General features: G+C 38.9%; 1 protein-coding gene across 3 annotated transcripts in view; it reads left to right on the top strand.

Annotated features, from left to right (window-relative positions):
* The window catches only part of actr3b (actin related protein 3B), a 51,809-nt gene that overhangs the window by 8,201 nt on the left and 25,152 nt on the right, over nucleotides 1-18,456 (top strand). For 2 of the 3 annotated variants that reach the window (XR_007896006.1, XM_051686849.1), the window contains exons 1-8: nucleotides 5,596-5,742; nucleotides 5,832-5,888; nucleotides 8,319-8,374; nucleotides 10,021-10,145; nucleotides 14,675-14,785; nucleotides 15,175-15,270; nucleotides 15,444-15,551; nucleotides 17,065-17,208. Coding sequence is in view for 2 of the 3 variants with exons in the window: in XM_051686849.1 (XP_051542809.1) it covers nucleotides 5,845-5,888; nucleotides 8,319-8,374; nucleotides 10,021-10,145; nucleotides 14,675-14,785; nucleotides 15,175-15,270; nucleotides 15,444-15,551; nucleotides 17,065-17,208 (684 nt within the window). In the remaining variant the exon portion in view is untranslated. Of the gene's footprint in view, nucleotides 1-5,595; nucleotides 5,743-5,831; nucleotides 5,889-8,318; nucleotides 8,375-10,020; nucleotides 10,146-14,674; nucleotides 14,786-15,174; nucleotides 15,271-15,443; nucleotides 15,552-17,064; nucleotides 17,209-18,456 lie in introns of those variants that run through there. The other variant, XM_051686850.1, reaches the window with a different exon arrangement.

The raw sequence follows: 18,456 nt of genomic DNA, 5'->3' as shown, positions 1-18,456 counted from the left end.
TCATGTGGTCCCTCGGGACTTAACACAGAAGGGGCAGGTGGAAGGGCACGAGTACCTTCCCTCAGAACGAGGTCGATCCTAGAGAGCAACGTCTGGAGATTCATGCCCTCGCAGTGTGAGGCAGTCTGTCTCCATGAGAGCTGCTCATGCTTGGGTGCAGCCCAGACAGTGAACACAGCTCTCGCTCAGAAAACACTTGCGAAACGACATCTTTAGAAAGACACATATCATGCAAGCGGATCTTTTAGTCAATATTACACCGATCAGCCACAGCATAAAAACCACCTGCCTAATATTGTGTAGGTCCCCCTCGTGCCACCAAAACAGTGCCAACACACATCTCAGAATAGTATTCTGAAATGATATTCTTCTCACCACAACTGTACAGAGCAGTTATCTGAGTTACCGTAGACTTTGTCAGTTCAAACCAGTCAGGCCATTCTCTGTTGACCTCTCTCATCAACAAGGCATTTCCATCCACAGAACTGCCACTCATTGGATGTTTTTTATTTTTGGCACCATTCAGAGTAAATTCTATAGACTGTTGTGCATGAAAATCCCAGGAGATCAGCAGTTACAGAAATACTCAAACCAGCCGATCTGGTACCAACAATCATGCCACGGTCCAAATCACTGAGATAACATTTTTCCCCCATTCTGATGGTTGATGCAGGGCTCCAGACTAAAAAAAAATTACTTAGGAGCCATTGACTCCTTAACTGAAACATTAAGGAGCCAAAAGGCTGTTTTTAGTTGCCAAATCATATAATTGCTCGATTTAGATTGTTGTTCAGAAACAAGATAGAAAGCAGAAGAAAAGGAAGACAGCTGATAACCCATTAATCGGAGGTTTAATAAATAGTATATATAGTTGAGAAGATACGTTCATCAATGTTCACACCCCTTTCATAATTTATACAAATATAAGAGATAATTTTTTTTTGTTATTTAGTACTGCCCTTCAGAATCTACATAAGTAGATATTTACATAAAGCACAGAATGCATATAGTAGTGTGTTGCCTTCTTGAGCATCAATGAATGTTTGCACCTTGTGTAATAGTTGTGTATGAGTCACTCAATGATCCTAAGTATCAAAAGCTGGATCTCACATCACAAATAAATAAATGTATTTGTAAATTTAAATACATTTATTTGTATATTTGTAAAAAATACATATATATAAAGTGGTGCAGACTTTTAATTATAAAGAAGCTCGAAATACACATGGGACTTCTATTTTGAAATGTCTGCGCTCCCAGTTGTGAACACACTGACGGATGATTCGCTGAGAAAGTGACTCTGATTCAAACTGCTAACCTGAGCTTCTGAGTTCACACTCTCAGTTCTTTTCGGGTGATTCATGAAAAAGACCCGGTTCAAAAGAGTCATTTGGTCATGACTCTCTCGTGCTGTGTTTGTTGTGAGCTGCGAGCTCATATCAAAAGAAAGGGTGAAAGGCGCTCTAAAGATCTGATGAAACTGCATATGAACGCACACAACCAGACTGTCGCCAATGGTGACTAGATTTTAAATTATTGTCGCAATCAATTATTTTTGGTAGCATTTGCGACCATTTTAGTCTCAGTCTGGAGCCCTTCACGGTGTGCAGCCCTTTGATGTGAACATTAACTGAAGCTCGTGACCCATTTCTGCATGATTTTATGCACTGCACGGCTGCCACACGAGTGCCGCGTTCATCAACAACGAGCATCTGAAGAGAAGAACCTGTTCACAGAGAATGTCTTTGACGGTGATGCGGAGCACTCTTCACCAGAACACACAGGGGAGCGACGAGTCGTCCTGTCCGCGTCTCGCTGAGAAGTTCCGTCTGCTGTAAGTGTATATCAATGGCGAAGCAGAAAGTGTTCCAAGACGAAGATGAAGTTCGCAGTCTTGAAGAAAGAAAATTCTGAAGAAATGGTGATCGAGTGCCCGCTTATACAGGTTTAATGTGTGCCTAAAGGGGTGGGGCTCAGACACCATTGCCCAGCAGATGATTGTATAAGGGTTTCAACAAGGTCATGTTCCTAAAGGACACTTCCCCATAGTGCTTACGGCAATGTCAAGTGAATCGAATCGATAGGGAATCTTTTTTCAGTGTGCCTTAATACATTTAGGCAATGTTACGAATTTGTGAATTGTTTAATTACTGTTAATAAGTTACTGTTCAAAATAATTTCTATATATCACTCGATACATATTTGAGTTCATTAAAATTTCACGTTGTGGATCGTGGGATATTTCGGACCTTTGTACATATTTTTTTATTAGAAATTATGTCAAATCATAACAAGCTGCGTAAACACAGTACTTAACATACTGCTTCTCAGGTGATAGTGTGATGTCAGCTGAATGTGCCTTCGTGCTTTCACAGCAATCGCTGATGTAATTGTAATTAACATATAACATATAAATAACATGAAATGAACAAGTAGATCAACAGTGCTTGTTGTCATGTTGTACTTTCACGGTGTGCAGAAAATGTTAATGTTAATTTATAGAGGGGGGCCTGGGTAGCTCAGCTTGTATTGACGCTGACTACCACCCCTGGAGTCGCAAGTTCGAATCCAGGCCATGCTGAGTGACTCCAGCCAGGTCTCCTAAGCAACCAAATTGGCCCGGTTGATAAGGAGGGTAGAGTCACATGGGGTAACTTCCTCGTGGTCACTATAATATGGTTCTTGCTCTCCGTGGGGCATGTGGTGAGTTGTACGTGGATGCCGTGGAGAATAACGTGAAGCCTCTACACGCGCTTCGTCTCCGCGGTAACGCACTCAATAAACCACGTGATAAGATGTGCGGATTGACGGTCTCAGACATGGAGGCAACTGAGATTCGTCCTCCGCCACCCGGATTGAGGCGAGTCACTACGCCACCACGAGGACTTAGAGCGCATTGGGAATTGGGCATTCCAAATTGGGGAGAAAAAAAGTTCATTCATAGAGGAGCGCTCCAACATTGTTTACACTTCATCTCTGACTGTGCATTTGTAGGGCTCTTCTTCTGTGAACTGTATGAAGCGAATAAGACATGACATGAAGCACGCAGCGGCGGATGACTGTATATACAGCTTTATTAACGTCTGCTGACATAATTAAAAATGCATTTGTCTTGAAATTAATAGATGATCAATAAGCTTATTCGATCAAATTATTAATGAAAATTAATCATTAACATCCCTACTTCAGGGAATCATTCATCCCAAAAAACTTCTGTCATTGTTTACCTTCACCCTCATGTTGTTCCAAACCCACTTTCTTTCTTCAGTAGACCACAAAAGATGGATTTTTTTTTTATTTTTTTTATTTATTTTTTATATATATATATATCCTGCCCACTCTTTTTCCATATAATGAAACTGAGTAAAGACTGGAGCTGTCAGGCTCCAAAATGACACCTTAAAAATGTCACAAAAGTGGTCCATACAAGTCTTTGTGTGAGGAATGGACTAAAAAATGAAGTCACTATTCATGCACTGATAATCTTCCCATCCAATGAGCTGCTAATTTATTGGAGACAGTGAGTTGAACTCCACAACTGGATCGGACCAATTTTTGTGAACTGTTCAACCGATCCACTGAAGAGATCTCACCCAAAATCTGAAGGCTCACTCAAAACCATAAAAAGGGCTTGTGCTTCCGCATCAATACGGACCTTGTTAAGAAACTGCTTATGATCATCTAAAATGAAACTATATAGTTTTAGTAATCTGCTGTCATTTGTGATGTTTTCATTCCTTCAGTGGGTACTTGATTAAACATTAAAATTCTTAATTAAAATGTTACGCCTTACTGCTTGCAGATTTATGTCATGTTTGTACCTGTGCAGCATTTTCTGCCATTCTGTCATGCGCTGTCATGTCAGTTCTTTACAGGCTATTTTTTCAGAAATTCTATTTTCTGGTAAATAAACACTGACTACTCTTCAAAATAAGAGTCCTATCAGCACGTGCATATTGAAAGCACAATGACAAATATCTCTAAATATTTATTTTTGTACTTTATAGGACAAGTAATAATAGCCTTTCAGAATGAAATTTGCAGTATTTTACAGACATATAATATATGATATATTGACGGAAATTAGACTTCTTTGTGTGTAATGTTTTGACATCATTTTTAGGTTCACCTTTTATTATTTTATTCCATATATATATATATATATATATATATATATATATATATATATATATATATATATATATATATATATATTAATAATAGAGATAATAGATGCAAAGATGCAAATGCTCCACTAGTTTTATCTGACCACTGTTTCTGCATTACATTAATATAATGATTTAAAACAAATGACTCTAATACTAAACAAAATATACAATAATAATAATATTATTAGATATAACTAATAACTATTATTAGAACAATAATAATTATTCAAAAGAACCCTGCTGACAAAAAAACAAAACAAAAATAAAAACACAGAAACCCTCACAGAAATTATATTACAGTAATGGTTTTAAAGTTTATACTGGGAATTGTATATGTTTCAAATGGAAATAATGTGTTGGCTTCTATTGGTGGTCTAGTGGATACCACGAGGAACCAATACATATCTGTAATGGAAACCAATGCAAACAAAAATAATAATAAAAAATCCTACTGAAATATGAAATATCATTTTTGAGGGAAACTTTATTTGTGTTGTTTTTTAAGAAGAAGAAGAAGAAGAAATTTATTTTTATATAGCACCTTTCCCAAGGTCAGTGTCGCTTTACAATTAGCATATTTAAAAAAAAATCAAACTTCAAAACTTCAAAAAGTTTTTTGTTTGTTTGCTTATTTGCTTGTTTCTTTGTTTTCACAACATGGAACTGAAATAACTAACATTTTAAAGAGGTAACAGCAATATATTTAATTAACATAATTATAATATTTATTATATACTGTTTAGGACAGGTACACAATCCTTTAAAAACACTAGAGTGGGACTATAAAGTTATGATAGACTGCCATCTAGAGTCTCACTTACTAAATTCTCTATATAGTTTATACTGAGATCAGCTGATACTCCAGATATTACAGTATAGGCCTATTTCTCAAACGTTCATTGATAATATATTCAATTTATGAATATATGTCACATACCCCTCGTTTAGGACAGCTTTATTTCATACTAAACAATCCGAACTTTAATGAAATATAATTACACATTTTCTTCAACATTAACTTAGAGCGAATAAGAGCAAATGTATATTTATATAGAGAGCGATAGATTGCCTTGAGCTGAATCTGAACAAATTATCCCCTACGTAAAAAAGTAAGAAAGTAAACAATAATGCGCCACGAACTTACAGACACTTTTCCAGCTCACGAAATTACGAATCCTACTATGGCAAAAACCTTCAGCTCAAAAATATGAACAATGACATGTTGACGTTGATCATTTTCATGTGCGAAGGCTTGGCTCATAATTATTCATTGTGCGATGCTGTCGTTCCCCGACAATCTTCCAATGGCAAAGGCTTGACTCATGATTATTAAGTAGGTCATGATTACGTTGCCTGATAATCCTCCTATGGCGAACGTTTGGTTCATGAATATTAATTATATTCTTAACCATAGTAGGATTGATAAATTCGCTGACAGCTCAGGACTGTGATGAGGCAGCGCGAGTGGATCCACTCCAGCATATGTTTCTATTTTTGCATTTCCTTTGACTCGGGAAGTAGACGCGAAAAATAACGGTGCATGACATAGAGGATATTTCACCCTGCAGAAAAGGTAAACCTGACAGGCCTACACACGACACATGTTTCGTATGTAGGTGACGTTGTTTTCGTTGTGACATGCGGTTGTGTTTGTGTATGTAGTGAAGTGTTTGTGATGGCAGTGCGACCGCCTCCCTGTGTGATCGACTGCGGGACAGGGTGAGTTTATTTACTGTCACTCACTGGCAACATTCACATTCTTGCAGTTTCATTTTATACACTTATTAAGAATAAAGTTTTAGAAATTATTATACATTGTTGTTGTTGCTGTTTTCAAACCTTTTGTATCTATAAATGGAAACAGATATAAAAACAATAAATCTGAAGAAAAAAAGAGAAAAACACAGTATCACAGTACCATCACTGTTTTGCTCATCTGAGTCATTTGTCACAGCTATTATGTATGTTCCACTTATGTGTCATGGATTAAGGTGAAAGCATGCATGTAGTGATAGACAGACAGACAGACAGACAGACAGACAGACCGAAAGACAGACAGACAGGCGAGCAGACGGAAGGACGGACAGACGGAGGACGGACGGATAGATAGACTGACTGACTGACTGACAGATGGATAGATAGATTGATAGACGGACAGACAGACAGACAGATATATTGACAGACAGACATATTGACAGACGATAGATTGATAGATAGACAGACAGACAGACAGACGGACGGAAGGACGGATAGATAAATAGATGGATGGACGGCTAGATAGACAGACAGACAGACAGACAGATACAGTTGTGCTCAAAAGTTTGCATACCCTTGGAGAATTGGTAATATATGTACCATTTGTAAAGAAAACATGAGTGAGCAGGCAAAACACATTTCTTTTATTTCTTATGGGATTCATATTCAACTGTAGGTTATAACAGAATGGCACAATCATAAAACAAAACATGGCAACAAAGAAAAAATGAAATGACCCCTGTTCAAAAGTCTGCATACCCTTAGTTCTTAATACTGTGTATTGCCCCCTTTAGCATCAATGACAGCGTGCAGTCTTTTGTAATAGTTGTCTATGAGGCCCCAAATTCTTGCAGGTGGTATAGCTGCCCATTCGTCTTGGCAAAATGCCTCCAGTTCATGCAAAGTATTTGGTCGTCTTGCATGAACCGCACGTTTGAGATCTCCCCAGAGTGGCTCGATGATATTAAGGTCAGGAGACTGTGATGGCCACTCCAGAACCTTCAACTTTTTCTGCTGTAACCACTGGAGGGTCAACTTGGCCTTGTGCTTAGGGTCATTGTCGTGCTGGAAAGTCCAAGAGCGTCCCATGCGCAGCTTTCGTGCAGAAGAATGCAAGTTGTCTGCCAGTATTTAATGATAACATGCTGCATTCATCTTGCCATCAATTTTCACAAGATTCCCCATGCCTTTAGAGCTCATACCCTCCCAAAACATCAGTGAGCCACCACCATGCTTCACAGTGGGGATGGTATTCTTTACACTATAGGCCTTGTTGACCCCTCTCCAAACATAGCACTTATGGTTGTGACCATAAAGCTCGATTTTGGTCTCGTCACTCCAAATTACCTTGTGCCAGAAGCTGTGAGGGTGTTGTTGGGCATATTGTAACCGGGCTTTTTTGTGGCACTGGCGCAGTAAAGGCTTCTTTCTGGCAACTCGACCATGCAGCTCATTTTTGTTCAAGTACCGTCGTATTGTGCTCCTTGAAACAACCACACCGTCTTTTTCCAGAGAAGCCTGTATTTCTCCTGAGGTTACCTGTGGGTTTTTCTTTGTATCCTGAACAATTCTTCTGGCAGTTGTGGCTGAAATCTTTCTTGGTCTACCTGACCTTGGCTTGGTATCAAGAGATCCCCAAATTTTCCACTTCTTAATAAGTGATTGAACAGTACTGACTGGCATTTTCAAGGCTTTGGATATCTTTTTATATCCTTTTCCATCTTTATAAAGTTCCATTACCTTGTTACGCAGGTCTTTTGACAGTTCTTTTCTGCTCCCCATGGCTCAGTATCTAGCCTGTTCAGTGCATCCATGTGAGAGCTAACAAACTCATTGACTATTTATATACAGACACTAATTGCAATTTTAAAAGCCACAGGTGTGGGAAATTAACCTTTAATTGCCATTTAAACCTGTGTGTGTCACCTTGTGTGTCTGTAACAAGGCCAAACATTCAAGGGTATGTAAACTTTTGATCAGGGCCATTTGGGTGATTTCTGTTATTATTATGATTTAAAAAGGAGCCAAATAACTATGTGATAATTAATGGCTTCATATGATCACTATTCTTATATAAAAGACAGTTTTTTTGCATGATCAGTAATATTTTCAAAATCAGTGCCAAAATTTCACAATTTCTGCCAGGGTATACAAACTTTTGAGCACAACTGTATATTGACAGACAGACATATTGACAGACCATAGATGGATGGATGGATGGCTAGATGGATGGATGGATATGGATGATGGATAGATAGATGGATGGATGGACAACTACATAGATAGATAGATAGATATGTAATTACTGGAAATGCTGAAAAATAAAAATAAACTGTAACACAGTCATCCTCATATATCTAATTTATTATTATGTTGTTCATTTTTCTTCTTCAGGTACACTAAGATTGGCTATGCAGGAAACACAGAGCCGCAGTTCATCATGCCGTCCTGTGAGCTGTCTGACACTTTAATAGATTTAATAGCACAGCAGGGCCGATCAGGCCAGACTAATACTGCATGCTGTCCAGCACTCAGTTTCAGGATATGATATTTGGATCAGGATTTTAATTAAACTTTGCCTCAGGGAACCTCTATTTAAAGCTATTATAAAACTCTCAATTCACCAATGCTGTAACCTCAATATCTGCTCAGAGCCTCTTAAGAGCAGTCTTTCCTTTATAATAACTCTTTTTGGTTTTATTACTTTTGTCAAAGGATACTCAAATACTGTCGTTTCTCAACAAGTAAGTCACAGTTCTGTAATGATAAATGATCTTAAAAATAATCTGTGTATTTGTACACTGTATTCCAGATCTTACAATGCAGTGTGACCACTTTGTGTCACAGATCCAACCTAAAGTCTTTATTTAATGATCTGCGTTCCCATCTGCCATAACAGTCAGATCCCAACCAGCTCTTATTTATAAATTCAAAAATTGCCACCTCAACAAGCAGTTTGACTGCTTTGACATCAGTGATGTCAAATGCCATTGGTGCTTGCATGTCATGTGACTGATTGGGACATGCGAATATTAAAATGTATATTTTTGAATGAGATGTGAGTGCATTCATGGAGAGGAAGATTTTCAGTGATTAAAACCTTTTTTCTTTTTATAAATTGTAGTTGTGTGACTACTGTTTTGCAGATATGCTTGTTACATCTTTTATATTGTTGAGAATTTATTACGTATAGGTGTAGGGGTGAGGTTAGGTGTTTAATAATATCTATATTATAGTGTAATGTAACAAATGGTGACTAAATTTACCTGCCTATTACACGTTTTATAAGTGGTCAGGTTTAGGGGTGGGGTTAGGTTGGGTCTAGATCTAAAATAGGGTTAAATCTAAAATATCAATTTGATAGTATAAAGTTACTAAACTTTATATTTATTTATAAGTATAATGAAACATTGCAGTTTAACCAACACAATAAATCTGAAGAATGCAGAGCCTTCAACGAAATCCTCTGAACTGAGGTGAGAATGGCATAACAAACAAATCGCAACAGTGACATCTTTATCACGAAACTGCCCTGGTCGTGGACAGCATGGAACAACGATGAAATAAAATTATTAAATGCAGCTAACTACATTTTCGGGCGGAGTTAGAACTGCAAAATAAATTGGCCTATTAACTTTTATAAAGAAGGAGAAAATGCTTCCTTTATCTTTTGTTGTTCACATCAATCAAACTCCACAGTATTTTGCTGCAAATTCATCTGTCTTGGTTGAACCTGGTAGAAGCTAGCCAAATTAGGCAACATAGACAATTTCGAAAACCATGAATAAAACTATGCACTTTAAAAATAAATATTTCCTAGATTATGAATTTGGGTTCACTTGCAGTGAAGATAAATATGATTTGTTCCAACTACAGTATGTCTGCTGAGAGCATAAAACCATTTAGAGACCAAAATTGTTCACTTTTGTATGATAAACTCTTATGGTAATGTGTTGGGTCACCGCTTGATGACCAGTGTTAAATCTGGAATCAAAGCCAGTTGAGAACCACTGCTGAAATATTAAAATGTATGTTGAGCTTTGTAGTAAATGTGCTTGTTGACTTCACAGAGCTGATTATAGTGTTGTCACGGCAGGTATTGCGATCAGAGAGACAGCGAGTGTGGGGGATCAGGCACAGAGACGTCTCATGAAAGGTGTGGATGATCTTGATTTCTTCATCGGAGATGAAGCCATTGATAAACCCAACTATGCAACCAAGGTGATCAGTTGTGATATTGTTACCAAAGCAAAATTCTAAATATATTTAATTTGGCTTAGTGTGTAAAAACTAACACACATGGTTTTATAATCACAAAACTCTCATTTTGATTTCATGGGGTCTTTAAAGAATTCCCACATGAAGAAATATAAAACTAAAAACACAGCAAAAAACAGTAGCTGAAAAACTAATTAAACTAAAACAATAAAGAACATGTCGGAATAATCTTGCCTGTGTTTGTGTGTGGGAGAAGACATCCAGCCTGCAGTTGGCAATACACTGTGTGATGCCTGTAAGGATTCTGATAACAAAGATGGACAAAAAAGAAATTGCAATGACTGAAAGGAAACAGAAGTAAACTCACTGCTTTAGGTCCATGCGAGTCTGTGCCCCAGGCATGTAGGGAACTAATCCTGCCCTGCTACACATAAAAAAACACCCAACTTGCAATGAATTGTGGTGGAAACATCATGCTGTGGGGTGGCTTTTCATCATCAGGGATGGAGTATCAAAATACAGGAACATACTTCAAGAGAAGTCAGTCTGCCAAAAAACTAAAACTTTTAAGAAAGTACTTCTTTTATGAGGTCAAATGAACATTAGGAGCAAAGGGCAAATGTCCTACAATGGCTCAGTCCTAAGAGGCAATCTGCAGAGGGTAAAGAAGGCTTTCCGTGAAGCCACAGAGGACGAGAAACAGCACTCACTGAAATCCGAGACAACCTAAGGGAGCTCATTAAGATCTTGTGCCGAGTTGAGTGCCACCGCTGGGACAGGAAGTGACAGATGAAGGAAAGGGTGGGCTTCACCAAGACGTATCTGTCAAAACTTCTGGATGACAAAAGATCAGGGGCATTGAAGGCAACAAAGGAGGAGGTGGAGGAGCACCTTCGTCAAGTCCACAGTGACCCCAGAAGGGAGGACAGCTTGGAGGAGATGGAGAAACTCATCAAACCAGCCGAACCAGCTATTTCCTTCTGAGTAGAGGAACTAAGCTGGCAGGAAGCTAACAACTTTCTCAAGAAAGCCAGAGGAAAATCAGCCCTAGGACCAAATGGCATTCCGTACAAGGGGTACAAGTATTGCGAAAGGCTCAGGAGATGACTCTGGAGGTTACTGAAGGTGGTGTGGAGGAAGAACTTCCTTGCTGACGGTTTGGTTGGTTGCTGAGGGATGTTTCATCCTTAAGGAAAAAAACTCCACAGATATCAAACAATTCCGTACCATCTCACTCCTCAGTGTGGAAGGCAAAATCTTCTTTGGGATTCTGGCAAGGAAGCTGACCACTTTCATGTTGGACAATGAGTATATGGACATGTCAGTTCAAAAAGGGGGAGTTCCGAGAGTACCTGGTTGTCTTGAGCACACCAGTGTAATCTCTAAGATCATTGAGGGTGCGAAGAGGAACCACAGTGACCTGACAGTTCTGTGGCATGATCTCACCAATGCCTATGGAACGATACACCATAAGTTAGTGGAATTAATTACCATGTCCTGGAGCGATTCCAGAAGCTCTTACAGTGCTACTTCGACAAGTTTAACATGCATTTCACCTGCTGGAACTTCACCATTGACTGGCAGAGGCTGGAGGTGGGCATTGTCACTGGGTGTACAATCTCAGTGATTCAGTTTTCCACGGTGATGAACCCTCTTGTCAATTCAGCAGAGAAGTTACTTTGGGTTGCAGTACTGGCAAGTGGCATCCAACAGGTGCCTATCAGGGCATTCATGGATGACCTTACCATCACAGCGAAATCAGTACCTGAAGGGAGATGGATTTTGGAGGACTTGGTCGAGCTCACCGATTGGGCAAGGATGGAGTTCAAACCTGCAAAATCCAGAAGTTTGGTACAGAGGAGGGGGCATGTCCAGGATCGGTTTTGTTTTAAGATCAAAGAGGATCATCCCGATGGTCCAAGAGAAACCGGTGAAGAGGTTGGGGAAATGGTACAGGGCATAACTCAACGACAAGCAGAGTGAGCATTTTCTTCACATTCAAGTTGAAACCTGGATGACATCTCTGGAGAAGTGCGGCCTACCCGGCAAGGATAAGGCCTGGGGATACCAACATGGGGTGCTTCCCAGACTGCTCTGGCCACTGCTCATTTACAAGGTACCCATCTCCATTGTAAAGGGGTTGGAGAGGAAGATGAACACCTACTTGAGAAGATGGCTAGATGTCCCCAGAAGCTTCTGCTCCATTGGCCTGTACAGCACAGGCAACATGTTGCAGCTGCCAGTAACATCAGTGGTTGAGGAGTACAAGGCAACAAAAACACCAGGCTATGATGCTGCGAGTCAGCAACGATGCAAGAGTATGTCAGGCAGACATTGAGGTCAGAACAGGTCACAAGTGGTCAGCCGGCAGAGCACTGAGGGAGATGGAGGATCACCTGCATCATGCTGAAATTGTCGAGTCAGTAGCCCAGGGCAAGGCCTAGGTTGCTCTATTAAGGCAAGCTGGAATAAGGCTAATCCTAAGGACTGGCATGACATGGTGCAGAGGGAGGTCTGCAAGGCAGAGGAGGAAAGTCAACATGTCAAGGCTGTAGCCATGAACAAGCAAGGCAGCTGGATGAGGTGGGAGACCATGCGAGAGAGGGTACTGACCTGGCAGGACATCTGGAGCATGGAAGGACACCGGATTAAGTTTCTGTTGTGTTCTGTGTATGATGTCCTGCCTACTCCATCAAGCCTCCATACATGGGGGCTGGCAGAGATTCCCAGCTGCACGCTCTACAGAAGGCCAGCCAATCTTGATGGGAATGGGAAATTTAGGTGGCGAGACAACCAGATTCTAACTCAGTTGGCTGCCGGTGTGGAGCAGGCAAGAAAGAAGTCAAAACAACTTTCTAAGGGGCCCTGTTTCATTAAATTCCTTAGGTCTGGGGAGAGTGCAGCAGCAGAGATGAGGAGCAAAGGGGTCCTGGCCACGACACATGACTGGGAGATGCGGGCAGACCTTGAGAAGCAGCTCAAATTCCCAGAGAAGATAACCCACACTAGCCTCAGACCCGATATTGTTTTCTGGTCTAAAGGTACAAAGCAGGTGGTACTTATCAAGCTTACAGTACACTGGGAAGAGAGGATGGAGGAGGCACATGAGCATAAGCTAAAGAAATATCAGGCCCTCATCCTAGAGAGCCAACGGAATGGATAGAAGTCATGGATCCTGCCGGTGGAAGTCAGCTACAGGGGCTTTGCAGGGCAGTCGCTCTGGTGAGCTCTTGGACTGCTTGGTATTAAACTACTTTTGGCCTACGGTGCCGCTGGACAAGCCGCCTCCGCCCTGCACGCCATGGCTCTCCTGCAAGTCCACCCAGCCAAGGCGCTAAAGGAACTGCACGAGGGTAGTTCCACCCTGGGATTGATGCAGGAACTGCGCTCGGCGACCGACCTCACCCTCCGGGCGATGAAGGTCACGGCGCGGTCTCTCGGGCGGGCGATGTCCACCTTGGTGGTCCAGGAGCACCACCTTTGGCTCAATCTGGTCGAGATGGGAGAAGCCGACAAGGCACGGTTCCTTGGCGCCCCCATTTCCCATGTTGGCCTGTTTGGCGACACTGTCGAGGACTTTTTTTTCAGTGTATGACTGTATATAGTTGTTGGAGATATTATTTTTATATTGGTCAAAATATGTTGTACCCAGTGGAGCAGTGGTGGTGTGGCGACATTATTGCTAAATTATATTACATGGTTTGTTACATGTATCACGGCAGTTCTGAGGTGAAATGTCCACTGTGTGGCACTAAAAGCGAGTTAAATGTTCTCCTAATCAGATGAGATTTTTAAGGTTAATGCTCTATTGAGTTTTAAAATCAACAAAACCTGCCTCTCTACCCTAAACATAACCGATAGTGTCATAAAAGCAAATGTGAGATGAAAAACACAATTGTTGAAGCAACCACATCATTTTGTGGGGCCTGTACGACACTTTGGGCTCACGTATCGACCAATGCTCTTCAGGACTTGTACCTTGGTCCTTTGCATTGCAAGTGCAATGCATATCAGTTGAGCTACCGCACAATTTTATCACAATCGAACAAGCTTGTAAATGTAGTTGGTTTTGTAATACAAATGTTACATTGTATTGCTTAACAAATCATGCACTATAGTAAAAGTGTTTAGATGTCATAAAATAGCATTGTGTGAGGAACAGGATAAAAAGTGTTTATGAACTGATAATCTGCCGTTTTACTCGTGATTTGTGTGAAAGTGAATAAAAGTCATTGATGTTGTAGTGCCTCTAGAGGTTATTTCACCAGGAAACTGCCATGAAATAACTTAGCAAAAATAAATGTTTTGTAGAGTGATTTATTGCTGCAACAAAATGATAAAATGTCTGATTGTATAACTATGTGACCAGCATATTTCAATATCTTTTGTGATGAGAATATTTTCTTAAAACAATTTTACATTAAAATAGTTAATTCTGAGAATTAGGGTTTAATACTTTTGCAAGGAACTCTATATGAGAGTAGAATAATTTACAATATTAATTTAAAGCTCTTTTTCTCTGTGTACTCTAGTGGCCCATCAGGCATGGTATTGTTGAAGACTGGGACCTCATGGAGAAGTTCATGGAGCAGGTCATATTCAAATATCTCAGAGCTGAGCCAGAAGACCATAATTTCCTCATGGTACGTTGATGTGGACGGTACATTTTCAAACCTAAAGACAGGCGTATGGAATGTTTGGCTCAGCTAAAGTCATTTATGAAACAGATTCTTCCTATAGTGAAATGAGGGAAACACATACATAAATAAAGCTCTCAGCTGAAATATTTATTGTTTGCATAATGATAGATTATGCTGCTTTGTCTTGCAGAGTGCAATAGTGTTTATATGTCACAAACAGGATGCTTCCAATACGGATCTTTTGTGTGTGTGCTTTTATCTGTTTCATTTGATGATTTGAACACCTATTATATGTACCTGAAATTTTACATTACAAAAGAGTACATTTTGTTTAATCAAAAGGCCTTTTGTTTTGGTTTATCCTGATTTTATATTCCCCTGTTTCCCCTTAGACAGAGCCGCCTCTGAATACCCCAGAGAACAGGGAATACTTAGCAGAGATCATGTTTGAAACATTCAACGTTCCAGGGCTGTACATCGCTGTTCAGGCAAACGTTTATCTTGAAATTCATTCAATCAGATGGGTGGATAATATATCAGAGAAGCTTTGTTTGATATAACAATATAACAAATATAACCACAGTTAAACAAGCCATAAGCTTTCCTTTGCATGGAATATCCTAGAAAGCTAAATATATTTATATGTATGGCCAAATTTCAGGCTGTTTTGGCACTGGCAGCATCATGGACTTCAAGGCAAGTTGGAGAACGAACGCTAACAGGGATTGTGATTGACAGCGGTGATGGAGTTACTCATGCCATACCAGTGGTAAACAACACATATATTCATATAGTGGCCCCGAAAAATATTTTGGGGGCCTAAAAATATTAGTGGAGGTATGAAGTCAGTTCTCTTAGCAGAGTATCCACAGGTGGAACTATGAACATGTTTCACTAATGTTTGACAACCAAAAATAAAGGGGTTTATTAATGAGTAATAAATCATTTAAAAATGCATTGTAAATAATATAGGGTTATAACAACATAAATAATAATGGAAGCTTTCATGCAATACTTATAATAGCCAAACAGTGAGCCATGTTACCTCACATGTTATAAATAAGTAATAACACTTAATCTATGAAAATGTACCTTAATGTACAGTGAATACATATTAAGCATTGCTTAAGGAGTTGGCAACATGATAAACCTATGTACATAAAATTCAGTAAGGTTTAATGGTCATTAGGCTTTATTATATGATATATGCTGTGAATGAGCATGAAGAGCTGAAAAGTGTTTTTGAAGGCTTTATGTTACTAGGACTAGGTAAATTGGGACAGCACTCAGAGCAGCACCATTATTTCGACATCAGCGTGATAAGGAAAGTGATAACACAAGTAAGTCAAGACATTACAGTAATGAACAAAAACACAAAATGACAGAATACCTCCATTTAATCTCACTATAACAGTCTGTTTTAGGTGCATTCTGACAAATCATTAATTAGGCAATTTTATGTTTTTGATTAATATTTGTATGGATAAGTATATTTGTTAAGCATTTATAACATGCAAGTTAAAATACTCACTATTGGCAAGTATTGCATAAAAGTCGACATTTATATTCATGTTATAACTGCATATCAATGATTTATAATGCATTTGTAAATGACTTATTACATATTAATGAACCCCTTTATAAACCCTTAACAAAGGGAACACTGAAAACCCTAATCAGTTGACTTTACTCAATTGATTGAGTAAACGCGTTCCCTCAGTTGAACTGAGTAATGGTGTCTCCAAAAGTTGTGTAATGAAGTTCACTTAATTTGGTGTTCATAAAGAATGAACATAACTATGTAAGTTAGTTGGAACTAGATGCAAGTAGACTTAACTTAGATTTTATATTTAAATTTTGTTGTTTCAACTTAATAATTTAAAATGAATGGACTCAAATTTAAGTCACTTAATAATACAGCCTAAATAATTGAGCATTGCTATTAACACTTAAAATCTTAAGTCTCTGGATTTAAAAGAAAAATAAGTTCAAGGATATATTACATATATGAGCCTTAGTCTTGACATTTTAAAGTAATGTTGAATTTAGACAACTTGATTTTTTCCAGTAATGGCAACATTAGGGTTTACAGTGAACATTAATGTAGTACCGGTGAACTGCCACAGTATCGGACTGATACATGCATCTTTATTTAGTAATCTACAAGTGTCTAGAATTGGTCATTGAAGTTTGAAACAATATGTCTTGTTTACAGTATCCTCAAACCACATGTCCTGAGTCAAATATACAGTAAGTTATTAAAGAGATTTTTTATCTCTCAGGCAGAAGGTTATGTGATTGGCAGCTGTATAAAGCACATCCCTATAGCAGGCAGAGATATCACCTACTTCATTCAACAGCTGCTCAGAGAGAGAGAGGTCGGGATTCCACCAGAACAGTCACTAGAGACTGCAAAAGCTGTTAAAGTGGGTAACTCTCTTTTTCTCATCTCTTTCTGATAATTTTCTCTCATACATACTGTATATACATATTTTATTCCCATGTAAGTCTCATTCACTTTAGACTGATAAGAGCTCATTGTCATCTTACAATGTCAGATGTGTCTCTGAAGATTCTGTGTTCTTTAACACGTGTAGAGAATATAACATTAGTAAGATATGGCAAGAATCAGATATTATTTACCTTATGCGCCAGAGAAACTAGCACGCAGCCAGATGAGGGTAGTAACGCACTACATTTTCTCCGTTACATTTACTTGATTAACCTTTTGAAAAAAATTTTACTTTTAGAGTAGGTTTAGAAGTAGGTACTTTTTACTCTCACTCAAGTACATTTCTAATGACATTTTTTTACTTGTACTTCTTTACAATGGGTGGTGTTCCTGTCGTTACATTACTGGGTTTAATTTGAATTAATGTGTAATTTTTTTAGATATTATTGAATGGGACTTTTACGAGAGCGGAAGGTCACAGCTGCGCGCACTGAGCTGCTGTCACAGACTGTCACTCAATCATTGCTGCAGCATCAAGCATATTAACTGTATAAATCCATGTAAACAGCCAAGTTAAGTGTAAATAAATGTCTTTTGCTCTGCCATTCGCATGATCAAAAACTGGAGCGCGAACAGATAGCATTTCTGCGCGTGCACAGCGAGGTGTGCAGGGTGTGGGCACGAGCCGATTGTATGGCGAAGAGAGTGGCTGTGTCTGAAATCGTTTACTCATTCACTATTTAGTGCACTATATCTCAGCAGTAAGTGAATTCGGACGCTGACATATACACCGAGTGTCGGAGCTCTGGGGCTGTCGCAGAAACAACATCACATATGACATTTTAAAATACTTGTGCCTTACTTGTTATTCTTATTAAATAATATATTAATACAATAAATCTTCATTCTGTTTGTCATTTTTAATATCTTCTGTGTGTTAATATAAAGAGTAAACACATTTGATCAAATAAAGAGTACATTTTAAAATGTATCTGTATGTTTTGCCTCTCTATATGTTATTATGTTATTTTAATCAAGTAATGATTTGTCAAAAAGTAATTTATTACATTCAGCATGAAATAAAACATTGCAGGAGTGAAGGAAGCAGTAAACTCCCAGCTCGTACGTCTTCCTCGTGGTGGATTGTGGGCAATTAACCGTCATTGAGTGTACATCAAATGTACACTTGAAATTAGAGTGCATTATGGGTAATAATGAGTGA

Source organism: Myxocyprinus asiaticus, chromosome 44, assembly GCF_019703515.2.
Source record: "Myxocyprinus asiaticus isolate MX2 ecotype Aquarium Trade chromosome 44, UBuf_Myxa_2, whole genome shotgun sequence".
Classification (NCBI taxonomy): Eukaryota; Metazoa; Chordata; class Actinopteri; order Cypriniformes; family Catostomidae; genus Myxocyprinus; species Myxocyprinus asiaticus.
Note: the sequence above shows the minus strand (reverse complement) of the source record. Positions and strands in the feature narration are given on the sequence as shown.